Raw genomic sequence first — 27,859 nt, forward strand, 5'->3', positions numbered from 1 at the left:
CAACAAAAATATAAATGCAACACTTTTGTTTTTGCTCCCATTATTTATGGGATGAACTCAAAGATCTAAAACTTTTTTCCACATACACAATATCACTATTTCTCTCAAATTATTGTTCACAAACCAGTCTAAATCTGTGATGGTGAGCACTTCTCCTTTGCCGAGATAATCCAACCCACCTCACAGGTGTGCCATATCAAGATGCTGATTAGACACCATGATAGATGAAATGCTAACATGCTAACAGATGACATGCGAATATATGGCAAGGTAGCAATCTACGTACAGGCAAGGCTCAGGCAGATTGAGAAGAATTTTACATTGTGTCATGTACTCAGGTAGACTACTATTTCTCATGTGTTTATGAAATGCTAACATGCTAGCAGTTGATATGCTAACAAGAAAATTAGTGAGCAGCCCAAAGCCGAACCAGCCTGCAGGTCTTGGCAAAATGGTCTCACCAGCTCAGTGCTGCACCAACTGATACAGTTGCTGGGAATGCTGCAGAAGTTGCACCCCCCAGGAACCTTGACCTTGGCGCCCGCTGCACACTGCCGCTGATGCTCTGGTGTTTGTGCCCGCAGGAGGCAGGGAGAGAAGTTCTGCTCTGATCCCACCTTCACGTACACCCTGGCGCAAGGCGGGAAAAGGAGATCAACCGACCGGCGTGGGGAAAATGGCGACACAAACGTAATGCGGCGTTACCCTTCAAAGTGTCCCGCCAACGGGAGGGGCACGCGGCCGCCGCGGTCCAGAGCGTTGGAGATGTTGACAATGTCCAAGGCCTCAGTGTCCCACAGCTTCTGCAGGTCTTGCTTGATCTCATCCTGGACAGCAGGGGGCAGCACCTTCTCGATCTCCCGTAGCTTGATGAAGAACTCAGCCTGATATGGTGGGCTCTTGGCTAAGTGGGAGGGAGTCAGGTTAGCATAGGGCCAGTGAAATTACAGTGGAACCTTGACTTATGAGTTTTTCTGTTGCTAGGCTAATTTTGTTCTTTGTGTTGTGAGCCAAAATTTTAGATACAAGCCATCTTTTGTATTAGGTTATTTTTCTTTACTAAGTGAACGTAACATTTTTTAGTGACCGAAATGAAAAATGTAATTGACAATGTGAGTAAACTGAAGCTTGGTCACGGAACTAATTAATCTCATAAGTAAAGGTACACTTAATATCAAAAATATATTATTGTACCTGCAATCACGTTAAGGACGAGAATCTGCCTGGTGGTTTCGTAGCTTCGCTTGTTGACGGCGTAAATCTGTCAGAATTGATATGACAACAGAGAAAGTCAGTTTGCTTTTCCCTATTTCCCCCAAACGCATCAAAGTTTACCCTAAATAAGGCATTTTGCAATGCCCACTAACAGCCTAAATGCCGTAGCTGCCTTAAAATGTGTTGAAATGTCTGGTTTGGTTGAAGAAGAAGTCAGCATTGTTTTTTCCCTATTTCCCTCAAATGCATCAAAGTTCAACTTTGGCGTTTTTCTGAATCCAAAAGATGACCGAGCTGCCTCAATTTGTTTTATGTGTTGAAATGTCTGGTGTGGTTAAAGTCATCACTGTTTTTTTTCCCATTTCCTACAAATGCTATCATAGTTACAATTTTAGCAATGGCTAGAAACAAGCTAGCTGCCTCAATATGTATGCTTTGTGTTAAAATATCAATTACAGAATTGGTTAAAAAGGGTAAATAACTTCAACTATGTTATTTATGTTTAGTGGGTTTTTAAATTGGAAGATGGAAAAAAGTGCTATTTGTTCATAAACACACCTCAATAACACTCCTTTAGAGAGGCTGTTTTCTCCTAATTTCTCATAAACGCATCACATCTTATGTTTTTTTACGCTCCCAGAAATGACCTAACTGTCTTAATATGTTTGGTTTTGGGTAAAGAGGCCACATTGTACTTCTTTTGGCAAAGGAAAAAGTCACATTAGCGTGTTTACATACCGTACTCAATATATTTTCCCAAGGTTACTGTTTTTTCCCCAATTCATGCAAACGCATCAAAGTAGAACCCAAATAATGCACTTTAGCAAATCCCACAAACGAGGTTGGTTGAATATTTATTATTTGTGCCAACATTTTTTGGCTTGATTTATTTATTTTAAATAATGTTACTTTCAGCAAGTGTTTTCATTTGCAAAAGGAAAAAGGCAAGAGGAAATTTGTTAGTTAAAACACCTTGTTGACACTACGGGAAAGGCTGCTTTTTCCCACAACTTCCCAAAGATAAACCCAATGTGGCATTTTAGAGCAGCTTGCAAATTCCTCCCCCTGAATTCCTAACAGGGATGCAAATACCTCGATGACACTCTTCCCGGGAGACATCGGGGTCCCGTACAGAAAGCCGTTGTCGTAGGGATGCCTCTGGGTGAAGCGCAGCCACCCGGGGAGATCCGGGAAGTACTGCTTGTTGCACTTGAACACCATTGGGTCGTCGTAAAGGCGCCCCACTGTACATGAGTTACAAAAATATATATATATATATATATCAACGCTCACTAGGATACATTAGGTAAACAAAAAACAGGGCACGGCTTTTTACGGTAAAGCTGGGACAGCGACTCAAAGTCACTCTGGAACGTCTCCCTCATCAACTCATAGGAGAAAAACTTCCCTGCTGGGATGTTGATTTTTATCTCCGCGTGAGCCGAACTCACAACTGTTGTATAATCAAGCACAACAAACCTGACGTGAGTGACACAGACAAGGTGACAAAGCAATGGCTTGTGCTTGTACATATGTTAAGAAAGAAAAACTTGCCTGTTAGGAAGAGGAACCAGCTCCTGTAGCCTGCCATCTTGTTTTGGCCTGTGATTGACAGCTGCAAGTGCACAGTAAGAAAGATTGGCCAGGGTTATTTTGGTCACTCCCGCCTCCCAATGATATCCAGACAGGCGGCGCACTTCTGTCTGGTGATGATATTTAAAACAAATAGTTAAGACATTAACACATACAAATTAATAACATGCAATTTTGCGTCAATAATGGCAATCATTTCATATTTCATCAATTATGGGCTGCTCATCTGTAAGGATTTCGGCTTTCCAGACAGATGATAACTCGCCTGCTGGCCACTTCCCCTCGTCCCAGCTCAAGAAGTAAATTATGTTGCTAATTTCTGTATAACTGCAAATATACTGTAAGTAAGCCTAGAGTAATAATTGCATGTTCAGATCTACAGTATGTTTGGTCCTCCATAACTGTCAAGTTCTCAGCTATTAAATCAAGGCCTGGGATGTCAACTACGTTGTAATGGTAGATATTGGTGCTTAGTCGTAATTTTCTCCTTAAATTCCATATAAATATTTAGTGTTCACTGAGGACAACCTAATTTGCATAATACAGACATCATATATCACGTGATCAGAAAGTGCAAGCCACCTGAAGATGGCGCCATTAACCCACTGTAAAAAGGCGCGTGTCTGTTCTGAGCCACACAAACTCATTTGAGAGTACAGTATTTTGAATAAATCTTGAGTTAAACCTTCATCTAAGCACACTTATTTTTAGTTCAAACGACCTAAAGCTGTCCCCCTGACTTTCCGTAGTAAAAATAAATAAATAAAATCGAAACAATATTATATATTTACCTTAATAGCACTATCTCGCAAAATTATTTTATATCTCGAATTTCTATACACAAACAAAAACTTTACCATTAGCCTTACCATTAGCGTAGTCACTGGCGTTAAATGAACCTGAGCGAGCTACAATGTTGCTATGAGGACAATCGTTGATGTGGTAATTTTTTTTAAGAAATGCACCATAACGCCTTGGCGTTATGAATAAGTTGCTCGGTATCGAGTACGGGTCTGGTAAACACAGCAAATTTGTCATTTGAAGGTCACTGCCAGAAAACAAAAAAACAAAACAAAAAACAGCTGGACTGGGTGGTGGAAGTGTTAGCTTAGCCGCCTTAGCGTAGTGTATCCGTCAGGCGCTAGGACCCAGCGGACCCATCTCCTCCATGCAGCAGCAGCGGCTCTCGGCTCGCGGAGGAAGGACCAGGCAGAAATCTGCTGCCCGCCGCAAGAGGAGATCAAAATGATGCTGCTGCCTTTAAAAAGGGATTAAAACGTAAGCAATCTGTCGTCAGCCGCGCCAAAGCCGCCGCGTCTCGTCGCTGCTCTACTTTCTACTTCCAATTGTCATTTTAACGATAGCGACAATCTTAGCAAGTGTCGCCGTTGCAATCTCGCGCAAGCTAATGACAGATGCATCGTGCCCACTTTCTCCATAGCGGTGCATGAGATCTGCAGCGCGGTGCATGCAGGCCTTTAATGCGATCTGTTGTTTTTGTCTCGATCCACCTGCCCGGCTAGCCTGAGCGCATCAGCCGGCCGCCGGTGGATAATACAGCTTTGCCAGCGGGGGTGAGGGAGGGAGGACATGCCGTCGCAGAGCATCCGTCGCGACGCCTGAGCGAGCCACCATGATGAAGACGGAACCCACCTCCAAGAGCGCCGGCTCTACGCTCAGGAGCCCATCCCCGCACAGGAGCGCCTATGAGGCGGGGATGCAGGCCCTCAAGCCCGTCGCGGACAACGCGGCCAACGGCGACGTGCAGGACGGCCCCCGGGGTCGCAGGTACGGCTCCAACGTGCACCGCATCAAGAACATGTTCCAGCAGCTGCAGACCACCACGGCCGACGCAGAGACCGAAGAGGGCGTCAAGGGAAGCGACAAAGCCGTGCGCCTCACCCTCCCCAGGGCCGGCAGCCTGAACGAGAACGTGGACCACAGCGCCCTGCTCAAACTCGGCTCCACCGTGTCCGAACGGGTCAGCAAGTTCGACACCAAACATGAAAACGGGCACCAGCGGGCTTCGTCGCCCAGCTACTCCAAGCTGCAAGAGACCCGCCGCATTTTCGAGCAGCAGCAGCAGGAGAAGCAGCAGCAGGAGGAGAAGCAGCAGCAGGAGGAGAAGCAGCAGGAGGAGGAGAAGCAGCAGCAGCAGGAGAAGCTGGCCACCACCAGGGTTCTCCTCAAGGTGGACAAGACCCCTGGCCTTCAGGAAGGCAGGCTGGACATGATGGCCCGCTTCAACGGCAGTACCGAGTCCCTGGACAGCTTGGACGCCAGTGAGGCCGTGTCCCCCACCGTCAGCCAGCTCAGCGCCGTCTTCGAACGGGCGGCTGAGCTCCGGAACAACCTGAACCGTCTCTCATCCACGCCGCCGCTCCCCTCCAGGGGTGTCAGCGCCAAGGTGGGCGTGTTGAACTCCAAAATAATCACCAAGAGGGCGAGCGCCTTGGCCACTTGCAACCAGGGGGAAGACTTTGCCGGTCAGGAGGGGCCTGCCAGGAGCCTCCGCAGGGGGGCTAGCCCGGCTGAGAGCATAAACGGGGGCCAAAAGGCAGAGGCGGAGCAGCACAGGGCCAAAACCGTATCGGATGCCGGCGTGGAGGCCAAGGCCGAGCAACTTGAGGAGGTGGCGCGCTTTGAGAACGGAGATGCCGCTTTGACGGGGATGGAGGCGGGGAACGAGAACAGCCGGACGCTGGGAGACGATGGAGGAAGCCAGGAAGAGGATGACGAGGACGACGATGACCACTACGAGGCCGAGTCCAGCTGCGTGGAGATCGCCGGGCTCCCCGTGGAGGAGGAACCGCCGCAGTCTCGGAAGATTCGCTTCAGCGCTGAGCCCATCAAGGTGAGTCGGCGATGGCATTAGTTGAAATGAAGCACTGTAGAAAATGGACAGATGGATGTTCTTCCTTGACCTTCAAGGTCATCTGTCAGCATTTTTCATCATCAACTTGTGCTGCTGACATGTTTGATTTTCACACCAGCTGATGATTCCACATTCCAGCGGATGATACTCGCAGTGGAGTGTGTGTGTGTGTGTGTGTGTGTGTGTGGGGGGGGGGGGGGGGGGGGGGTTAAAGGGCTGCGGGGATCATCATCAGTCAGATGGAAGAGAGAAGCGAGGTGAGGGCTGTAGTGCAAGCAAAACTGGTGCAACCATCCAGACCACGAAGATGAAGAAGAAAAAAAAAGGTCCTAGCTGTGCAGCTGTGACTCAAGTATTGCGACCTCATCAGGTTAAAATGTGACACTTTAGGCTTGGGAGGGCAGCGAAGGATGAAGAAGGTAGAAAGGTTAGCGTAATTCTAGAGCATTTTGATTACAAAGGGCTACGCAAAATTGCCATAAAATGAAATCTACAATTCACAAAAATCCAATTTCCACTTTGAATTGTTTCCCCTTTGCTCACAGAAAAAGCAAATCAAAGTGACATTATTCAAAACAAGATGGACTTTTCTTTTTTCCTGCCTTCTGGGATTTACTTTATCTCTTCTGATACCAAACAAGCATGAAAACAGTTTTGTTTTTTTCACCCAGCATGTTTATGTCCCCCAGTAATAAATTGCATCAACTTCCAACAGCTACAATATAAATATTTGTTTCTTTACAGATAACATAAAATAAGTGATTCGTCTAGGGGAAAATGTCCCTTTTGTCAAAACATGCTTTTAAACACAATACCTGATAAATTAACATTTCACAAGTTAACATGACATAAAATGACATCCAACATATCGAAAAATCACTGCTAAACGTGTTCGTTCTTGTCATTCGCATAACGATGTGTAAATGAATACACTCTAGTCTTTATTTTAATTTTTTTTATAGTTACTAGAGCAGGAGTCCATTTGAGGCCCGCTGACCATTTTTAGTGGCCTGCAGCATATACAAAAAAATTATTTTCACTCTGCATGCATCCCCATTCCTATTGGATGTGGATGTTAGCATGTGACACAAATGACAACTACTATCACCCACTGCTGATAGTCTTATGTAGCTTTTTGAGATATGCAATAAATAAATAAATAAACGTCCATACAATGTGACAATTGTTATTTCTTTTTTCTTGTGTACTCATGTATAATAGACACCCTCAATTTTATGGCTTTTTTTAATTTATTTTTTTAAAGCAAAACAACTTGTTATTCTCAAAAAAAATGAGTATGGAAAAAGTATGACCCTCAAGTAAAAACTAATTTAAAGATTGTCACCTTAATAGATCGTTTTGGTCATCAATTGTGGAGATTTGCTCAGGGCAGGGGCAGATTTATTCTAGTGGGATACAGGGCTACGGGCCTCTCCAAAATCAAAATTGCTTACCTTGTCATAATAAGGATAATATAATAATAGAAGTTGTGGTGCCGTTTTCTCAAAATAATTCCAACACATAATTAGTTGGATTGTTTTTTGAGTGTTTAATAAAGTCGAAGAATGTTAAAGTGGCTTTTTATCTTATTCCCATTCCTGGCTTTTCACACAGTCACCGCCCCTTCCCCCCATGACACTTTCTCAAGATAATTTGCGGTCAACTTTGACACCCACCCCATCGTCCTTTGCAAACGCATATCAGTACCTTTCACACACAACAACGATATATGATAAAAGCAGGCTTTGAAGACAATGTGAAAAGAGCTACTAATGCTATAGATAGATATATCTACCTAACTACCTAGATAGATAGCTAGAGAGATAGCTAGAGATAGAGATAGCTCGATAGATAGAGATAGCTAGCTAGAGATAGATAGATACTGTAGCTATCTAGCTAGCTACTGTAGCTATCTAGCTAGCTACTGTAGCTATAGCTACTGTAGAGATAAATAGATAGATATAGAGATAGATAAAGAATAAAGAGAGAGACTTTATTAGTCCCAATATTCACACATATGCAGTACACTTATAGTAACCAGCGTACACTATTGACCTATTAGATTACATTGTGCATGTGTACCTAATAATGTGGTCAGTAAATGAAACATAATTGACAGGTCAACCTTGGTTTCACACTCAGAGTTGACCTCAAAATGTCTTTTGATGAGGGCAACCCCTCCCCCTTCTTCTCACTGTACCCACAGAGGCCTTTGTTATGGAGATTGATGTAGTGTGTGCGCGTCGGCGGGGTGGGGGGGTAGGCTAGGCGTTATTATGCTATTATGCGGCTCAAATGTCACGCTTCCGCGTAGCGTCGCAAAGTCACTTCTCTGTTGCTTGCCAAACAGGAAGTAGCCATTTTTAGTGCCAACTTCCTGTCGCCTGCAGCCACAATCGGGTCTTGTTGCGGCGGTGACAGTTTGTTGCTTATGAGTTGGTGTCTGATTTTTTTTTTCCAAAAAGGGGAAAAGTCTGCTGTTGACGTTTATAAAAAAAATAGAAACGCCGCCACTAATGCCTCGTATGATGACGCTGTTTTTTGTGGTCAATTTCGCCTGGCACCGTCTTGACCACTTCTTCATGTTGTCATAGTGCAAATAAAAAGCAACTCAACATTACGCAACTTCTGGGCTTTGTTTTTGCTAAATGTTGTTTACATAATAAACATTTTAGAGCTTATAACTTTTATTACATACTATTATATACATCACAATCAAAACAACAATGGCGGACCACAGCGTGGTTGTATATGATCATTATTAGCCTTTTGCTGCTGCGACTTTCTGCTTTAAATTACGTCACATTTGTACAACTTTGCCCCCAACTGGTCTGGCATGCATATTACAGCCTTGTGCAGGTTAGCATGAACAGGACTCAATAAGGCACATTAAAGCTGCTGAGATAGGAGCATGTTTTGTTGCCTACCACACTAATAAGCAAAAAATAACAAGTGAGTGAGTTGTTACATAAGTTGGCTGATGGCAGTCACCTGAACGAGTTGGTGCTTGTGCACAAACACACATTCCGCCTACACATCACTGCAGGACTGTAACAAAAGAGAGGGACAGAGTGACCTTGCCGATTATCTCTGAACAGACGTGAAACTGTCTGCGTCCTCAACCTCAAATGGCCTGTTACGTCTTGCCATAATAAACTGGAAGACGTGCCACCTGTTTAGTGTTGCTTAGCCAATAGAAACATAAAAGTGTGTTTAGAACGCCGATAACGACAACAGGAAGTAGATCAAATGCGTTGCATTCTGTGAATTTTGTCACCAACACTCACCTATTACTCGTTAGTCCCTTTTCACACGGCTTGTCAATCCTGTGAAGTTGAGCCGTGAAGGTAGTATCAGAGGTGGGACGTGGCGATGTGAAAGGGAATAGCGGAAAGCCAGACGCCAGTATTTAATTATTTCATAGCGGGAAGCTGTTAGCTATGTGAACGCCTGCGCATAAAATGTCCCACTTCACTGGGTTTGGTGTGAAAGGACAGTTCTACTGCTACATCCGTGATACACTAAATTTGGAGACACTGTGAAAGGGGAAACTGAGGGTATGTTGACCCAACATCCATTTATTATTATTATTTATTTATTAGTTTCATGTGCAGATGACAACATCAAAACTTAACCTGCAGAACCACTGTAATTTGCATGCCAGACCAGTCAGGGGCGATGTGACGAATGAAAGCGCTGGCAAAAATTGGCTATTTTTTGTGTGTGCCTATTTTCTCACTGATCTGAATATATGAATGGATAGCCGATAGCCCACATACGTCCGTGCAAGCCGTTGAAGCGACAGGGCGGCCATCTTGCTCCTCTCATCTCGCGAGCAGAGTACTGTATAAACTATGCGGTATACGTACAGATTAGACATATAGCTCGTAGGCAGTTAGTATAGGGCCGGATGGGGGTTTGTGGTGGGGTGGTCGCTATTTTTTAACAAGTAAAAAAAAAAAATAATAATTACAAGTGGACAATATATGCTGCTTTGAGGACCCCCTTTTTCTTTTATCGCTCAGTTCCTTAGACCCCAATATTAGATTTGGCAGAGGCATATTTTGGTAAATTACAGTTATAATTCTTTAATAAAAAAATATACAAGTTTCATCCTGTAAACATCATTAAGCATACCGCATAATTTATAAATTTATTTAAGGAAAGTTGTAAAATGTCTGAAGTCCATGTTTGTGTTTAATAAATTTAAAACATCATAAATCATGCTGTTTCTACTAAGTACTGTCTTAAATGTTCGCAATTTCGATTCTGTAAATGTGTAGGATCGTATGCCGAGAAACGTTTCTTGGGAGGAGCAATATGGCGGCCTCGCGACTTCAAAAGTCTTGGCCTATCGGCTATCCAGTCATATTTTCAGATCAGTGCTATTTTCCCCTCTGTTGTAAAGTTAAACAAATACTAAGTACTGTATTGTAAACCAGTTAAATGTTCTACCTGTAATTGATATCCTTATTGTTGTTAACATTAAGGGAGCAAAAAAGTTATTTTGTTCGTTATATCGTTTTTAATTAATCGGCCGATTAATGGGAATTTTATTCTGCCAAACATTAGAAATTACATCGCCCTCAAAAAATCAGTATCAATCTATGAATCACTGATTTTACAACGTATGTACGTGCTTAAACATATGATAAAAATTTGAATATAGCTAATAATAATAATTACATAAATTGCTTTTTTTGTGAAAATGATTCACTGATGTTTCTTTGCCGCGAATTAATCTCACTATTCGCAAAAGCAAACACTGACTCTCCTGATAAATCAACTATTATCAATTAATAAATAAATAAATAATAAATAAAATTAAACATGAAAAAAATCCCTTAATTGTCCATCCTTAGCCGTAGCTCTTATCGTGTAAGCTGTGTGTAAAAGAGGCTAAAAGGCGCATTAGCCGTTGTCTGCAAAACACGCCATAGAGACGGCGGCATGATTCCGGCCTCTGTCGCTGACCTTGTTATTCTGCTGCCCCGTCCCTCTCACGAGGTCATCGCTATAAGCCGCCACCGCGCCCGCTGACCAGCGACTGGCTTGCCAAAGCAGATGAACACGGGTGCCATGCAGCCGTACACTTGACCATTATTTTATCTGCGTGTTCTACATCTGGGCTGCGGATTAAGCCCCGATTCGAGACGACGTCCGACAAACTTGGATGGCGAAGTGATTCATTCTTGCGGGACAAATGCAATGTAATAAGCATCTAAATGGTGTTTTCATTCATCTTCGAAACGTCAAATTCACCTGCCAGGGTTTGACAATGACCGCGCAATCAGAGAGGAAACTGCATCTATTTCTGATGCCGAGCACCCGTTGGCGAGATCCAAATATAGACGTGTTTGGTGAGTCCACAAAGAAGCGAGCGCATCAATTGCTGGTGTGGGCAGAAGGGGTTGTCGAGGAAGTGACTCCCCAGTTTAACCAGCATGCTCACTACGATTATATATGGGAAAATGGCCAGATTAGGATGTCAAAGACTAGATTAGTTTTGTAGGGTTAATTTGTTCTGTGACCCCTTGTAACTAAAAACAGCAGCATCTCAAATCATCTTTCCCCATTGAAATGAATAGACATGCCATTAATCGGTTCCAGCCCCCCCCCCCCCAAAAAAAATCTCAGCAAATTTTGATTTTAATTAATTCCACCATATTTTGCTTCAAAAATACATACAGGTACTGATACTGACATATTAAAATATAATCTAAAGAATGCAGATCTTTTTACCACAATTTTAGCTTTAACTCAATGGAAATTGTGCTGCTCCTTTTGCTGTGCTCACATTGGCCACCTGGGGGCAGTATAACAAAAGACAAATATACATGGTCAGTGGTAACAGTCAGGAAGCTGCTTTAATGTTTTTGTAGAGGATTAAGACCATATGCCGGTCTGTATTTTTAATAGGGATGTAACAATATCCAAACATCACGATACAATATTATCACGATATGAAAGTCGCGATATGATAATTATCTTGATATTGTGGGAAGGTTGGCGATACAAAACAAAGGCCATACTAAAAAAATACACACAATATTGTGCTTTTGTATATTACAGCAATGAAAAATATTATACAAATATTATAAATATTATATATAAAAAAATATATAAATATAATATATATATATATTGAGGCACTTATTTGCTAATGACTCTGTTCACAAGTATATTACATTTCCTTTCATCTGACCATTAGCGGGAATTTTAAACATAGGAGGGCCAAAACATGCTTTGTGAAAATTCAACTGCACTAAAAAATTGCCACCAGAGGGTGCTAAAACTGCAAAAATGGAAATCAACCTGACTTTTTTTAACAGATGTGCTACTTTTAATATCGTGACATGACGACAACGACGATACATTGTGGCAGTATTAATATCGCGATATCACGATATTGTCGTTCTCGTTACATCCCTAATTTTTAATAGTGCTGTCAAAGTTAAAGCGTTCACTCATTGATTAATTACAACAACAAAAAATCGCATTAATCATGTGTTACGCAGATTAATTTTGACTGCAGATGATCCTTTAGCTTGATAGTGGATGGTTACGTTAACGGTAGCGCAAGATGTGTTTGAGCAATAAACATAACTACATGCATTAAAGTAAAGAATTTAATAAATATTTGCGTATGACATTCAGAATATTTGTTGATGTTATGACTACTGGGTCATTTTTTATTCATTTTAAATTATGCAATTAATTCACTTTTAGTTAAAATAATCTCAACACTGATGCTATTCGTTAGCTCGTCAATGGCATTTTGCATCGTTTGTTAGCTTTAAGCTAAACGGACTTGTTAGCCGAAACTGAAGCTACAGTAGCTATGTTCTTAAAAAATAAATAAATAAAATCAGACTTTATTGTATAACTTCTCATTCATAGCAAGAGTGAGTGTTTCCAAACTTAGACTGGCACTGTATTTCCACTATTTCATGACGTAACTGGTCAATCACAAAAAAGCCCAGTACCAACTAAGCAGCTAAAACTAAGTAGCTCTTCTGATTCTGAAAAGGGGACATGGTAGCAACAAGGGACAATAGCCGAGTTTATGATGTGACTAGTGTGGGTTGTAGCCCATTTTGATGCTTCTTTGTTGTATAAAAGGAATTGCTGGTTGTCACTCGCATGCCATTAGCGGTCCAGAGTGACACAAACACACATTCAGCTGGTTAGCGTCTGTGGCTAGCTGCATTTGTAGGACATCCCATGCCGCAGAGGGAGGCGGGTGGGTGGAGGAAGGGGAGGAGGGAGTTTCCTGGCCATCTGTTGGCTCCTCTGACCTACTATCTGTCACAACTGGAATGGCGCCCTTCTTTCGCACACATCAGCCTGCCTCTAATCCCACTGTTTGTCTTGTACGCACAACAACATGTCTGCAGGCTGAGGTGAAAGTGTGACGCTGTCAATCAGGTGCATGTGTCACTACCGTGCAAAAGCATTAGCCCGCGAGCAACATCTTCAATCAGGAAGGCTCCGGACACAAAGTCATGAGTGGATGAATGTTGCTGAATGCATACAAGTACAAGGCCTTATTTTGTGTGTATGTGTTTGTGTAATCCACATGCTTCTAATCCCGCTAAATACAAAGGTAACCTAAATCAAAAACCTCAGTGCTCGTCTGTCAGCACGCTCCCATTCATTATGGCTTTACTTGGGCCAACGTTTTGCTGAATAAATAAAAAATGTTTCGTCAACTAATACATTATAATTAGACACAATTAGATGACTGTATTTTATATATTATTTTGATAAAACGGTTTATTATAGGACCACTTGGGAAAGTTATGATGAGTTAGTGGTGCGCCGATCATTTGGCCACTTCAATTTGAAAGAAATAACAAAAAAATAATAATAATTTTTTTGTATAATAAAGGATGAAAATTTGGATAGATTTTTTTAAAACTGAATAATCAATCAATTAAAAAAAAAAGACAGATTCATAGATTATTAAAATAACTGTTAGTGAGCATCTTGAAATTGAAAAATATATATAAATTTTTCAATTATGAAATTATAATTTCTGTAATTTAAAAAAAATAAAACAACTTCTTCTTTTTTTTTTTAATCCAGAATGACTTTTGTAAAGGAAAAAGATCTGCACATTTTGTCATTGTGTTCATTGAAATATATTCTATTAAAATTTTCATTTATGTAGGCCAGTCATTCTCAAACTGGGTGGGGAGGCCAATGTGGCCCCAGATAACTTTCTTTTTCTTTTTTTGTTCTAGGATGCGTAATTACAATGGTAATGTCATTGCCAGAGAGTACGCAAGGAGTATTCCTCCTCTGCAGAGTTATTTGCAACAATTTCATAGACTATTGATACTATTTATAGTCACGGCGGAGAATTGAGGGAGCACAAAATATTTTCTTTTTCTTGGGAGGCAGTGTGACCAAAAAATTCATTGAGAGGCTCTGCTGGTTCAATTCATTTCTGATCTGTGGGCCTAAAGTTAACTTGAATAATTTAGAATTCGATATTCTTAATTGTAATTAAAATTGATTTCACATTCATGTGAAATGTATGGGAAAAAAGAATGGATTTATGTATTAATTTGAATTGTATTTTACTTGACAGTATTGGATTTGTTATAATTATTTATTATTATTATTATTACATTACTTCTAATCTCCATCATGTCACCCGTGTTTCTGCACACGTCCTGTGTTGATTCAGGGCAACTGTAGGAAGTATTAAGAAATGCGCACTTCCTCGAGCCCCCTTAAAGGCTTTTCTTGGGGTTAAGCGAGATTTAAATGAAGAAGCAGAGCCTTGTTGAGTGTTCAGCGATGCATGCAAATACAATCATACTGTAAATCTCTGAAAGGAGAGGGGCACGGGTGGGGGCTGCTGTCAAATGTGACTAGTAGCGTTGCTATGGAGAAGAAGAAAAACTGTGTAACGCAGATGGACGCGCCTTTTTTGAAAAAAAAAAAAAGAGCGAGAGATGCGCAAACAAAGTGAATACAAAAGTGTGAACATGTCGCCGGAGTGAGAAGAAGAAAATGTTTGTTGAGGAAAAACGAGATTCCGTCCAATCAGGAGCACTTGGGTCGCTGTGACTAGTCGAGCATGTGAGGTGCTGCATGCATAATCACCTCCTGTGTGTGTGTGCGTGTGTGCGCGCAGCTGCGGGAGGCCGCCATTAGCATGCTGGAGGTGCTTATGTAAACGACCACGCTGTTAAAAAGAAGCAGAATGAATGTGGCATGTTGAAGTACGCTCCTTGGCGTGAAGCAGCTTTAGACCTCACCTGAGCAAAATGTTCTATTATAAAATGAAAAGAGTGTGAAGTATTTCACCTTTTTTTTTTTTTTTACATTACTTGTTGACTTTTTTTCTTACATTCACAGGGTTTATAGATGCATAATCCGTCTGTTTCTGTTTTTGTAAACTTGCTCTTCTCTGTTGCAACTATGTCACCAGAGTGTAAGTAGTGCACGGCAGCAAAGACACATTTTCAAATAAGAAAGCCACAAAAGAAAAAAGAAAAATGAATCAATAAATTTGACTAATCCTCAGCCTGAAACTGAAGCCATCAAAATGTAATCTAAAGGGTCTGCGCCCTGCAGGTGTTCGCCACCTACCCCAACGAGGACTACGACAGACGCAACGAAGATGTGGACCCTATGGCGGCGTCCGCCGAGTACGAGCTGGAGAAGCGGGTGGAGCGGCTGGATCTGTTCCCCGTGGAGCTGGAGAAAGGTGAGCAGTGAGCGGCAATGTCAGTGAGCCGAGAGCCGTTCCTAATATTGTGACCCCCCCCCCCCCCCCTCGTGCAGCTTAAATGGATGTTTGTCAAGAAGTATTTTTCCCGCAAAAAATATATATATATAAATGAACTTTGCCCTTCCTCAAGGAGCCTGACCTCCAACATCTCTTGAACATGAAGGTTTATTCATTTATTTATAAGAGACTATTTTTAGAAGTGTGTGCATGCTTGATATATGTGACTTACAAGCTTTTGCTTTATCTCCCTTCTTGCTTGCGAGGGACAAGAATAAAATGGGTTTTTTTAAGTTAAAAAGTAATATATTTTTCAAAAAAAAGTGTACTATTAACAATTTCATTAAAAAAAAATCAGCATGTACTTTGTCAAAAAAATAATAATTTAATATTATGACGTGATTATTGAAAAAAAATTGACTAATTTCAAATTTCAATTATTCTCATAGGTTTACGCCTACTCGTTCAAAAAAGACAATTTTATCAGTATAATGTTTTGTTTTTAATATTTAACTTAATTCCCGTAATATTGCACCTTTTTTTCTCTTGCAAAAATGACAATACTAGTCAGATTTTATTTTGCCCAAAATATATAACTGTACTTGTAAATTTATGCTTAAATGTTTCCCAGAAACATAACTATAATCCTTACATTGTATTGCATTTCGCTTCAAAACAAAAACAAACAAAAAAACGGATTAAAACCTTTTATCTGTAGGAAAAAAATAACACTACTCAGATTATGATTATTTCCCTCCAAAAATATGACTTATCACACTTCTCTCTCTCTCTCTTGCAAAAGACTATTCTAGGCATAAAAAAAATAAAAATAAATCCACAACTTTATTTTAGCCTTTTTCTTTCTTTAAAAGTGTACTTGTTTATTTTATTCTGGCACTCTTACAACTTTTTCATTCCAAAATCCCTGACTTGTTTCTTGCACCATTACAGCTTTTTTTTATTTTTCTCAAAATATTGACCTTTTACTTGAAAAACAATGACTTCATTCTTTGAGCTTCTTTTTCTCTAATATTCTTTCTATTCATGTAAGATTACAAATTATGACCAGGTATAAAAGGAATAACATATATTTATATATATAATTAGTTTTAGCCTAGCAAAAAAACGAAATCCCCTCAGAATAATGTAGATATACAGATTTCTGAGAGTATTAAGCCTGAACTTAACATGACAAAATAAAGAAGCAGCATACCTTTAACTGAAGCCGGCTTGTCTCGACTTCCAGACGAGGACGGCCTGGGCATCAGCATCATCGGCATGGGCGCGGGGGCCGATATGGGCCTGGAGAAGCTGGGCATCTTCGTCAAAACCGTTACCGACGGTGGAGCGGCGCATCGCGACAGCAGGTGTGTGCGTGTGCTCTTGTGTCACCGCCTCTTCAAACATCAATAACTGCACTTTAGAATATGTCCTTTGTGATTTGTACAATTTATGGACAAATGCATTAGAACACCTAGAAGAAGTGATTTTAGGTGGTGACATCGCTCGTTGTGGTGCTCCGTGCAGGATCCAGGTGAACGATCTGATTGTGGAGGTGGACGGAACCAGTTTGGTGGGAGTCACCCAGAATTTTGCCGCATCTGTGTTGAGGAACACATCGGGAACGGTCAAGTAAGATGACAACTCAAATGTTCAAATGATCAATAATTTGAAATAAACATATTATTTAGTCACAGGATGACTCACAGAAAAGAAATTTAAAAAAAAATACAAACAGCAAATTACCCACACATAACCCAACCACGAGAATACAGAAAGAACAGCAGCCCACAAAAATGCCCAATTAAAAACACAAGCGTGTAAATGAAATAATAATAATAATAACAGTACAAAAAGATTCTTAATATCAGCTGATTTAAAAACTAACTAATGGCATGCTAATTCATCAAGCTAGCTTGAAAGCCGATTGCTATATAATATTATTGTCATTATTTTGTCTTTAAGTGTGTAAAGCAAGGTAAAAGTACTAAAGTGACTGTGTATAAGCGGTTCGGAAAAGGAATGAATAAATGTTAGCCTGCCCCAGGAGAACCAATCTTTTAACCACTAGCTGTGCTAGCTAGCACCTAGCCTAAAGGTGTGTGGGGGTGGGGGGTTATGTCTTTAAAGGAAACTCAATTATGACAAACCATAATTTGTGGGAAATTCCATGTAGAGAAATAATAGCAGTTATGTGGAATGAATGACGTTGTGTATATTTTTGAGTGAGAAAAAAGCTTTTTGAATAAGTTAGCATGCTAACAGTTGCATTTTCAAAGCTTCTTGTAACATCCTCACTACTTAAAAACGTCTCTTCTAGCTAGCTTCGCATTCATGTTAGCACTAATGATGTTTTAATTTGCTAGAATGTGCCATTTTTTGCACCTAATCATCATCTTATAGCCTTAAATGCGTCACGCAGCATCACATTGGTAGCTCTTTTGACGTGATGGCGATGAGTCATTCATAATGGACTGCAGCCGTTCTTGCTGTCAGGGCCATTGTGTGATTTTGAAGATCAGAGGCTTTCACAGACAGCTCATGCATTATGGATTATCATAAAAAACACGCTCGGGCCAACAAACATCAGGAAGTGTGTGCATTTAATTACCCGAAAATTGGAAGGCTTCACAATTCACGTCGTCTTCACTCTGCTCTTTAATTAAATACTTTTTTGTTCCCTTTGTAGTCACTGTAATGAACTCAGCTGAAAGAGAAAAGGGACAAGTAATTGACATTTGTTTTGATTTTTTTTCTTCATTATTTTTCTGAGGTCAAGTAATGTGCCATTTTGAGGGCTTTCCCATTCTCAAAGCTAATGCCCACTCCGGACTTTTTCAGCCTTTGAAGCCAATTTCAATGTATGCTTATCAGTCTACCATCTTGCTTTGAAGCAGCCATTTTAAGGGTCACGGCCATTTCTTTGCAAGGGTCCTTCAGATGAACTCTTCTTAAGATTTAGCTCCTTACAACTTATAAGCAATTTCAGCTTTTATTCTCACTACTGAATTATGAACTATCGTTCTGTGCAGGTTCTTCATCGGGCGTGAGAAGCCAGGTGAGCAGAGCGAGGTGGCGCAGCTCATCCAGCAGACGCTGGAGCAGGAACGCTGGCAGCGTGAGATGCTGGAACAGCGCTACAACCAGTACATGGAAGAACATGAGGTCTGTCCATTTTTTGGGGGGGGGGGGGGGGGGGGGGATAAAAGTGCACAGCTCGTTATTGTGGAATGTGCGGCAGGGCGGCGGTGGTTGTGCTGTGCCGGGGAAACGCTGAGTAATCCATATTTCTCACCCCCTTGCCTTCCCTCCGCTTCTCCTCCCCCACTGACACGGAATTCTGCCTGCCTTCTCAGATGGGTTGCCTCATCAATATTCAGCCGCAATTACTTCCACTTTGAGAACAGCTGCGTGTATTTTTAAGCACGCACCAGTCAAAACATTAAGCACGCTTTACAAGTGAGGGAAAGCCAACCAGCATAACAAAGAATTACACCTCGTGTTTATTATTGTGCCTGTCAAAGTGCACGGCATCTCAAAAAAGGAAACCAAAACGCTAATAACCGCCCCCCCGTGCGCGACGAGAACCTTGCTTGCCATCGCCTCGGTAACATGACGACTGCAAAATGGCTTCTCAGATTTACGTTGCAGCTCCCGAACGGTTGTTTCAGCGCTGCACGTGCGCGGAAACGACCTTTTCCATTGGCGACAATAACAGGAAGTGACTCCATTCATCGAGAGAGGGTGGTTCTTGAAAAGCATCAAGAAAGGGTGGAAGATAGAGTGGGGGGGGATGAAGATGGCGATTTTGCACCATCTACTGGCTGTTTAGTGAACTCTATCTGTTTTTCCTGTTCTTTTTTTTTTTTAAGCAGTGATTCCCTACCACTATGCAATAAACTCATATTTCACATATAGTATGTACATTTTAGATGAGAATCATTACTTCATTATACAATGGTACCTTGATGTACACGTTTATAAAAAATATATATCTATAATTGCGAAAATCTATGTATAATTGTTGCGAATTATTTTGTCATGTAAACTCTAAAAAGAGAATTGTTGAACCAATTTAAGATTATAAATTGAATTGTTGACCAATTTATAAAAATCGCTTCTTAAATTGGTTCAACAATTCTCTATTTAGAGTGGCGGGTACCCAAATAAAGTGCACATTTTGATGTACGTTGCGGTTCTCACCGCTCTCGCCTCTGCAGGGCGGCGAGTACGGCACCGACGAGGAGGATGACGATGACGAAGACGTCAGTCCGCAGTACACGGGCGCCATCGAAGTGTTCGACTTGGCGGAGAACGAGGACCTGTCGCCGTTGGAGACGGACCCTGAGAAACTGGCCCATAAGTACAAAGAGGTGCGCGGGTCCACCACCACCTTGCACAAAAGAAACATATGGAACAACTAGAAATAATCTGCAGTCATAATTACATAAATAAATACAATGAAAATCAGCAGGACACCGTGTGCATAACGCCCTTACACTTGCACATTCTTCCCTGATGTCCTCCCATTCAGCTCCAAATCAAGCACGCCGTGACTCAGGCCGAGATCCAGCAGCTGAAGAGGAAGGTACGCTGGATTTATCCACAGAAACGTCGCCGTTGCTCTCCTGTGTTGCTTGTAAGGAACGATTTCTTTGCCCTTGCAGCTGCACCACGCCGAGCAGGACAAACAGCGCTGGCGCATGGACAAGGCGCAGCTGGAGCAGACCCTGCAGGAGAACAAGGACCGCATGGAGAAGCTGGAGGGCTACTGGATGGAGGCGCAGAGCCTGTGCCAGGCGGTGGACGAGCACCTGAAGGAGACGCAGGCGCAGTATCAGGCGCTGGAGCGCAAGTACAGCAAGGCCAAGCGGCTCATCAAGGAATACCAGCAGAAGTAAGACCAACGTGCGCCGCTCTTTAACTTCTTTGGAAACGTTGATTCATCCTTGGTCCTTCTGCAGGGAAACGGAGTACCTGAAGAAGGAGACACAGCGAAGCGCACAAGTAGGAGCCGAGGCGTCGCTTCTCAAGGAGGAGTCGGGTCAACTGCAGGAACAGGTTAGCCAGCGAGATTACAAAAGGGGGGAAAGCATTACATGTGGTGGTCAAGATGCTCATTGAGTGGTATGGTCTGCAAAGAAAAGTATTTGCAGCCTTTGGCGCCATCTAGTGGTTTGTAAGGGGAATTTCAAAGCTCAATTAGACCAAACATTATGACCAGTATGTCATAATCAATGCAATCACTCTTTTTTGCCTGTGATTAATAACTACTAATTTACAGAATATAAATACAGGATGACGACAAGTAATCCAAAGATTAATGTGGAAGTCAAATTTAAACATTTCTTGACAATAATATGTTATATGTGACTTCACTAGTCTAAACGTGACATTCTGATTAATAGTACATTTGTGGAATACGAGTTATGAAGCAAAATCTAGCCATTTTTATTCATCTCAGGGGGCGGCCATTTCGTACTTGCTGTCGATTAAAGATGACATTGTCAGGCACCGGCCAATCACAGCTCACCTGTTTTCTGAAGCTGCGCTGTGATTGGGTTGTTACCTGAGACCTGACCAACATTGACAATTGACAGCAAGCGGCCGCTCCCTGAGATGGATAAAAAACGGCTTGATTTTGCTACTTAAACTCATATTCCACTAACGCAATATTAACCAGAATACCATATTTAGACAAGTGTAAATAAATAAATAAATAAATAATCCCACGGTACGCTTGATCAAGTGATAGCGCCACCTATTGTTTTGGCATGCACATGACCAACTGATGTCTACGCTCTCTTGAAGGTGGCTGACCTGGAGTGCCGTGTGGAGGAGCTGAAATCGGAACCGTTATAAGAAGCCTTTTGGGGGTATAAAAAAAAGGAAGGAGAGCACAACGAGGAGCTGCAGGGTATCTCTCGTCTACTCTCCATATTGAACCCTTTGTCTTTCAAACCTGGAGAGTATTTAATCCCTGAATCTGATGTTTTGGTGACATGACAGGCTGTCACTTTTTCTTTTTTTTTCCCAATTGCCAAACAAAAACAAACCTTCCTCCCTTTCTAGTTTGGTGACTTTTTCCAGACGTGACTACTGTATAGGTGTGGTTTAACAAGAGTTTTGAATGTTTGTCATAACATTTAACACATCATGTATAAACTCTAATTAGACAGAGGAGGGTTGTTGTTGTAAACTTGATGTGACGTGAGATTGACAACTGAGGTGCTTTGCCAAGGGATCAAATTTGGACTGATTGTAACCATGGCAACCACCTGCTGCCTAAAAAAAGTGTTTTGTGTATTTTATTTTATTTTTTTTTACACACAAGACTTGAGAATATGAGTCCAGGCCTCCGTTCATCCATGACTACTAACGGGAGTGGCCAGTACCAGCAAGAGGACATTTTACAGTCTGGAACCAGCAGCTGCAGCACGAGGAGAAGAAAAAAAACAATTCTACACACACTGCCTGAATTGAACGCTACACGCCTGTGTCGCGCCGCCGCCACCACCATCTTTGTAGAGCTCAGCTTCTATTTTAACTTTGTATTTATAACACAGACGTGAGCGAAAATGGTGTGTTATTTAAAAAAAGAAAAGAAAAAAAAAGTAATATATCTGGATTACTAAAATGAAGAAAATCAGGCACGGTTGTGAGTATTTTTCCTAATAATAATAATAATAATAATGATAATAATAAGGCTTGTACAGTGCACATGCTTCGCATTGTGTGTTTTGTGGATTAAATGGTCAACAGTGGTGGACAAAGTGCGTGTTTTTATTTCAACTTAAAAAAACAAACTTGCCAGAACTAGGGATGGCCATTCAGTTGGTCAAGAAAATGAACGTTACATAAATGAAATATTTGTATACAATTGACAGTGGCATTCAACACTCATCAATGATAGCTCTTGAAAATAACATAACACCATTTATTAAATGTGAATGAGTGCAACAGCATGCATTGAACAAAATGATGCTAACTGATAGCGGAGGTCTGCGCGGATGGAGCTGATGTCCCGTACTTCTCTGCACCAGTGGGTCACATGATGGACCTTTCTTTGTTTGTTTGTTTTACAACAAAAGTATATTTGGCCAAATATCTACGCAAGCGACGTATAGTCACAGGCATAATAATGAAATGCTGTTCTGCTAGATTTCAAAAGGTATGTCATTTACCTGTGTATTGACCTTTTGTGACAATTTTTTTTTTTAGTGGGGAGAGATTTATTTCGGTAGAGAAGGGCTGTAACGATATCCAAATGTCACAATACGATAATTATCACAATATTGTGGTGGTGTTGTCAATATTTTATAAAAAAAAAAAGAGCTCATAATACTATATATAGTACAGGCCAAAGGTTTGGACACACACACACATCGTATTCAATGTGTTTGCTTTAATCTCATTACTATTTACATTTTAGCTTCTCCTCAAAACTAAGAATGAACATGTGAAGTTAGGAACTTAACAACCAAAAAAGGTAAAACAACTAAAAAAATGTTTTAGATTCTATTTTTTTTTCAAAACAGCCACCCTTTGCTCTGATTATTACTTTGCACACATTCTCACCAACGGGAACTCCTTCAATGCTGTTGGAAAACCATTTCAAATACTACTCTTGTAGCTCATTGAGGGAATGCCCAAAAATCAACAGAGAAAAGAGACTATTTTGAAGAAACTAGAATATTAATACATTTATAAATTATACATTTTAAGTACATAACCCCAACGTGGTCATTCATAGTTTTGATGCTTTCAGTGAGAATCGACAATGTAAATAGTCATGGGAATAAAGAAAATGCATTGCATGAGAAGGCGTGTCCAAACTTTTGGCCTGTACAGTACATTCTGAAATCTCGTGGAAGAGCATAACTGCACTGCTTGTCACTATAGGTTCTTGGTACAGATAGATGAACGATACATTATTTGCAGTAAATAAAAAAACCTTTGGACCAATGAAGCGAAACTGGCTAAGTTCCCGCAGCACACCTGACGATCTCTTACCGCATACTTGCTGGCAATCACAGCAAACGAGCTTGAGATGGACTCAGAAGCACCATTGGTGGTTGTGGACAACATGCTGGACATCCCTAAAATGCACAGAACTGAATTTTTAACAAATATCAAAACAAAACAAAACCCAAACCTGGCTGGTTGACTGCAGTGAATAAATAATATGTCTTCTGTCAGGTGTGCATCTTCCGGGTGTGCCTGCGCAGATGATAGTTCCTGGAGAAGCTCTTCCCGCACACGCTGCAGGTAAACATGCGCTGTCCCATGTGCAGCATGCGGTGCGCCTTGAGGCTCTGCGGGCGGCTGAAGCTCTTGCAGCACTGCTCGCACTTGTGGGGCCGCACGCCCGTGTGCTTGCGCTCGTGCCGCTTCAGGTCGCCCGACTGGCGGAAGCTCTCGCCGCAGTGCGTGCACAGGTAGGGCTTCTCGCCCGTGTGCGTGCGCAGGTGCACGGTGAGCTGGCTGGAGTTGGCGAAGCCCTTGGCGCAGTGCGGGCAGCCGTAGGGCTTCTCGCCCGTGTGCGAGCGCTGGTGCTGCTTCAGCGTGTAGTGGTTGCTGAAGCCCTTGCCGCAGTCGGTGCAGAAGTAGAGCACCTTCACCTGTTGAGAGCACGGGTGGCTTTTAAAGGCTTTGGCGTTGCTGTAGACTTTGTCGCAGCGGGGGCAAGTGAACACCTCGCCGTCCTGCTCCTCTTCCGGCTGATACATTAGGCTGTCGGCCAGGTATTCCGCCGGGTGGTGCCTGCGGACGTGCTTGGCCAGGAAGCTCTTAGCGGTGAAGGAGAAATGGCAGTGGGCGCAGGAGAAGACCTCCGTGGTGCAGTGATACTTCTTGCAGACGTCGGCGCGCTGGTGCTGCTCCAGGCCCGCCGGCTCGACGAAGACCTTGCCGCAGTGCTCGCAGCGGCACGGCGGCACGTTCCGGTGGACGGACCACTCGTGGCGGCGCAGGAGGGCAAACTTGCTGAAAGTCATGTCGCAGTGGGTGCACGCGTGGCGCTGCTCGTTGCACGCGTGCGCCCGCAGCTCGTCTGGGTCGACGTAGCTCTCATTGCAGTAGTTACAATGGAAGAACTTGCGTTTCGAGAGCTGGTTGATGGTGGACATTTTGGATTTGGAGGCGTGTCGCCGTGGCCTCAGACAGGGAAGCCTCGGGACTGCCGCCGCCGAGGGTTGCGGGACGGAATCGGGATCGTTCTGCTCTCGGATCTCCTCCGAGTGACTGGCGCAGACGTGCAGCTGGAGAAGGTCAACAGTGGAGAAGGCGAGCGAACACTCGGCACAGCTGAAGGGCATATCGGCGGGCGTCCCGGGAAGACGGCACGGTCTTTGACGGCCTGTGCGTCGCGTGCGGTGGCGCTGCAGGTGACGGGTGAGGTCGCTGCACTGGCCGAAGCACCGCTTGCAGAGGGTGCACACGTACGGACGGATTTTGTCGTGCACCAGCGCCGTGTGCTTCTTGAGGAATACTTCGTTACGGAAACGTTTCCCGCACTTGGAGCAAATGTGGGGCTGCTGGTCCACTTCCTGCTCTCCCGCCTCACTTGCAATCCCGTCCTTTGCGTCACTAAGCTGCTCACTCATTGTTACATCCAATGTGTTGGAAACTCCTTCTTGGGAGCCGCCGCCCAGCTCGCCATTTTCCATCTTATCCGTACTCTCTTTCGTTTCGCCGAGCTTCCTGTGGACGACCTGGTGTCGGACCAAACCTGACGCCTGGCTGAAGCTACGGCGGCACAGCGTGCAGCAGTAGGGCCGCCTGTTGCCGTGCACGCACAGTTTATGCCTCTTCAGGTGCGACGCCTGCTTGAAAGTCTTGCCGCAGTCGGAGCAGGCCATCGACGTGACTGCATTGTCTGGAAGCGGCGGCAGGGCGGGAGCGGAGATCTCGGCATCGGTGGTGGGATTTTGGAGCTCGGTTTCATCGGGGGGGGGTTTCAGTTGTTGATTTGAGTGGAAGCAGTCGGCGTGGCGCTGGAGAAAGGCCTCGGTGGTAAAGGTTAGCTCACAGTGGACGCACACCAAGACCTGAGATGCAGCAGCAGGGATTCTCTCGGCTAAAAAAGGAGGAAATAAGGACACTTTAATAAAAAAAAATTATTTAAATGTGTCTATACTTAATGTGACTAAGAAATGTTTATTTAAAATTCTAACATAATACCTAACATAATATATAATAAATATTTAAAAAACAAATATTTTTGTATTAAATTATATATGTATAAAATACATAATTTCAATTTCATGTTGATGCATTAACATTTTCAAAGTAATTTTAATAGATAATTTTACTATATTTTAACTAACACATCACCAATTTGTAACTTCTTGAGCCTTATTTCATTTCTTTATTTTAAATTAAAAAAATAACCTGCAGTCTGGAGCTTGGTCAGCCATACTTGCATCCAGGCATCGCTGAAGTGTGCGAGAAGCTTGCCGCTGGGCCACACCAGCAACTCTTCTCCGGCGTTGACGCTACGGCAGCAGTGGTACAGGATGCTGTCTTTGTACTGCACTGCCAGAAGATTGCTCTCTTCCCTGCTGCGAGCACGGTTGACATACCTGGCACCAACAGCAATAATTACGCACACATCAGCATTATTTAAAAAATAAATAAAAGCTATCTATCCATCTATAGGATGCTTTTTTTTAAAGACATATAGAGTATTCACCATTTGATTGTTTTAAATAAAAATTACAAAATCTTACAACAATTTTGTTGTACTTTTTAAACACTGATTTTTTTTTAATATAGAAAATATTATAAGAATATCACATGAAAAAAATGTCAATTCCAACAAGTAATTTTTTTTCATCAAAAAACCCTTTTCAAAAATGTGTTTGCTTGTAATAATACAGCTTTCATATATTAGCATTTTTAAGTATGAAATGAAAACAATAAATATACCTCATCCAGTTTGACAGAGATTCTGTAGAGGCATCAATGTACTCATAAGCATCTTGTCCTTTGTAAATCTGCAGAATAAACACATTTTTTTCTGTACAATGCTTAATAGCAGCAATCACTGACTAAACCATATATTTATCCATATAATCTAATAAATACTCCATCTACCTCCCAGGAGAAGTCACTTTCGATGGCGTTCTCCACAGTCGTCTCTTCACCCTCAAATGGTCCGAAATGCATCCCAGGAGCGAGCGCTGGCCCGTGATTGATGACACCCACACCTACGCCGGGAATACTGGAGCGGCCCACCGTCAGCCCGTAGGGCAACGTCAATAGCGCCCTCTCTGGGACGCCCATGCTTGTGGGAAAGTCGAGGATAAAAGAAGGGCCGCCGGCCTTGAAGGAGTCGCTCTGGTCCTGAAATAGCACAAGACACTCGTCGCAACCTGGAGAACAGAAAACAAATATTCATGTTTATGTTTAGGCCATCATTAGAACGGCGATGCTTATTTGCCCTCCTTACAAAATCCTTCTCCTGCTTCTCCATTACCGACCAGCAACTTCTGGATTGGTGGAATCACTGAAAGGTGAAATGCAGGGAACGTACATGATTATAGCACGTTTTAAGCGTCTCTTTAGATTGTTCCACACTACTCACAGCCACTCAGGTTGCTTGTGCTTGTATGACACTACTTTAGCGTACCTGCTGTGTCGACGCTGTCAACGGGCAAGTAGCCTTCTATGACAACAACCTGCCCGGTGGACTCGACCCACTCTGCGGCGCTGGTCGTGCACGACATTGGGGCCGCGCACTCTGTAGAAAACACACTGTGCAGTTTTTGATGTTGTTGTTGTTTTTGCCTTTTACGAAGAGCGACTTAAGTTACTAAAGCTACCTTACCTTTAAGCTAGCATGTTGGCGAAGTTGTCGTGGATTTGTCAAGATAATCTCCTCAAACTGACCACAGACACTTAGCGACACTGGACTTCGTGCGTGTTGCGTGTCCCTATCGAACCAGTAGCCGGTTTTCAAAGTTGGTTTATTCAACAACGTCGCTGTTTCTACATGGACGTCAGTTGAGTTTGTACATTAGCGGCAACACTGTTCTAACTACTACAACACCGGAAGTGTTTACCTCTTACCCGGAAATTGACAGATGTCCATTTTCGGAATAAAAGCTTTCGCAACTATAGATACAGCCTACTCAAACCTTTGCATAGCTGGCCGATCATAAGGTATAACTATTAGTATGTTAACCAGTTGAATTACAGATATTTGCATGTATCGAAGCACACCCGGTGCGTGACTTATTTTGCCAACGACAAAAACACCAGCAAGCTTGGTCGCGCGTTTTACCCGGAAGTCATCTGGTGTAGATTTTCGGAATAAAGGTTTCCACAACTTGGTCAGTTACCTAATAAAACTTTTAGCTAGCTGTCAGAAACTATCCAGAAGATAGATTCACAAATGGCAGGTTAAATTACAGACATCGTTTTTTGCC

General features: G+C 42.5%; 3 protein-coding genes and 2 long non-coding RNA genes across 9 annotated transcripts in view; 1 reads left to right on the forward strand and 4 right to left on the reverse strand.

Annotated features, from left to right (window-relative positions):
- The window catches only part of sgca (sarcoglycan, alpha), a 30,184-nt gene extending 26,154 nt beyond the window's left edge, over nt 1-4,030 (reverse strand). For 2 of the 4 annotated variants that reach the window (XR_015091651.1, XM_086064206.1), the window contains exons 1-7: nt 3,678-4,029; nt 2,770-2,830; nt 2,552-2,668; nt 2,308-2,459; nt 1,195-1,261; nt 706-904; nt 462-630 (exon numbers count right to left, since the gene is read on the reverse strand). Coding sequence is in view for 3 of the 4 variants with exons in the window: in XM_086064206.1 (XP_085920332.1) it covers nt 462-630; nt 706-904; nt 1,195-1,261; nt 2,308-2,459; nt 2,552-2,668; nt 2,770-2,830; nt 3,678-3,680 (768 nt within the window). In the remaining variant the exon portion in view is untranslated. Of the gene's footprint in view, nt 1-461; nt 631-705; nt 905-1,194; nt 1,262-2,307; nt 2,460-2,551; nt 2,669-2,769; nt 2,919-3,677 lie in introns of all 4 variants that reach the window. The other 2 variants (XM_086064208.1, XM_086064207.1) reach the window with 2 other exon arrangements.
- On the forward strand, nt 3,972-22,192 carry LOC147156918 (neurabin-2-like). Its single transcript, XM_086064205.1, has 11 exons — nt 3,972-4,086; nt 4,332-5,662; nt 15,275-15,407; nt 16,675-16,795; nt 16,956-17,060; nt 18,461-18,593; nt 19,649-19,801; nt 19,963-20,016; nt 20,096-20,325; nt 20,393-20,489; nt 21,240-22,192. Exons 2-11 carry the CDS (start codon nt 4,442-4,444, stop codon nt 21,288-21,290), a joined length of 2,298 nt encoding a protein of 765 aa, XP_085920331.1. The 5' UTR covers nt 3,972-4,086; nt 4,332-4,441; the 3' UTR covers nt 21,291-22,192.
- On the reverse strand, nt 13,651-17,142 carry LOC147156919 (uncharacterized). The gene is made up of 3 exons (XR_015091652.1): nt 16,903-17,142; nt 16,642-16,825; nt 13,651-15,397 (listed from the first exon to the last, which is right to left on the reverse strand). It is a non-coding gene; the product is annotated as an uncharacterized LOC147156919 (long non-coding RNA).
- Nucleotides 18,041-20,158, reverse strand: LOC147156920 (uncharacterized). Its single transcript, XR_015091653.1, has 3 exons — nt 19,928-20,158; nt 19,632-19,821; nt 18,041-18,135 (listed from the first exon to the last, which is right to left on the reverse strand). It is a non-coding gene; the product is annotated as an uncharacterized LOC147156920 (long non-coding RNA).
- On the reverse strand, nt 22,191-27,470 carry LOC147156921 (histone-lysine N-methyltransferase PRDM9-like). 2 transcript variants are annotated; one of them, XM_086064203.1, is made up of 7 exons: nt 27,259-27,470; nt 27,061-27,171; nt 26,881-26,937; nt 26,526-26,803; nt 26,358-26,425; nt 25,821-26,011; nt 22,191-25,506 (listed from the first exon to the last, which is right to left on the reverse strand). In XM_086064203.1, exons 2-7 carry the CDS (start codon nt 27,155-27,157, stop codon nt 23,624-23,626), a joined length of 2,574 nt encoding a protein of 857 aa, XP_085920329.1. In that variant the 5' UTR covers nt 27,158-27,171; nt 27,259-27,470; the 3' UTR covers nt 22,191-23,623. The 2 variants fall into 2 exon arrangements, with proteins under 2 accessions (XP_085920329.1, XP_085920330.1); XM_086064204.1 differs by having other exon boundaries at nt 27,061-27,185.
- Nucleotides 27,471-27,859: the final 389 nt, after the last annotated feature.

The sequence above is a fragment of the Leptonotus elevatus genome, chromosome 20 (genome assembly GCF_054856555.1).
Source record: "Leptonotus elevatus isolate MCC_2025b chromosome 20, RoL_Lele_1.0, whole genome shotgun sequence".
NCBI classification, from domain to species: domain Eukaryota; kingdom Metazoa; phylum Chordata; class Actinopteri; order Syngnathiformes; family Syngnathidae; genus Leptonotus; species Leptonotus elevatus.

Coding starts and splice junctions, on each gene's coding strand:
- LOC147156918 (XM_086064205.1), top strand. CDS start 4,442: ATGATGAAGACGGAACCCACCTCCAAGAGCGCCGGCTCTACGCTCAGG. Junction 5,663..15,274: donor TCAGCGCTGAGCCCATCAAG/GTGAGTCGGCGA, acceptor TGCGCCCTGCAG/GTGTTCGCCACCTACCCCAA. Junction 19,802..19,962: donor TGGCCCATAAGTACAAAGAG/GTGCGCGGGTCC, acceptor CCTCCCATTCAG/CTCCAAATCAAGCACGCCGT.
- LOC147156921 (XM_086064203.1), bottom strand. CDS start 27,157: ATGTCGTGCACGACCAGCGCCGCAGAGTGGGTCGAGTCCACCGGGCAG. Junction 26,804..26,880: donor AGAAGCAGGAGAAGGATTTT/GTAAGGAGGGCA, acceptor TCTGTTCTCCAG/GTTGCGACGAGTGTCTTGTG. Junction 26,426..26,525: donor AAAGTGACTTCTCCTGGGAG/GTAGATGGAGTA, acceptor TTTATTCTGCAG/ATTTACAAAGGACAAGATGC.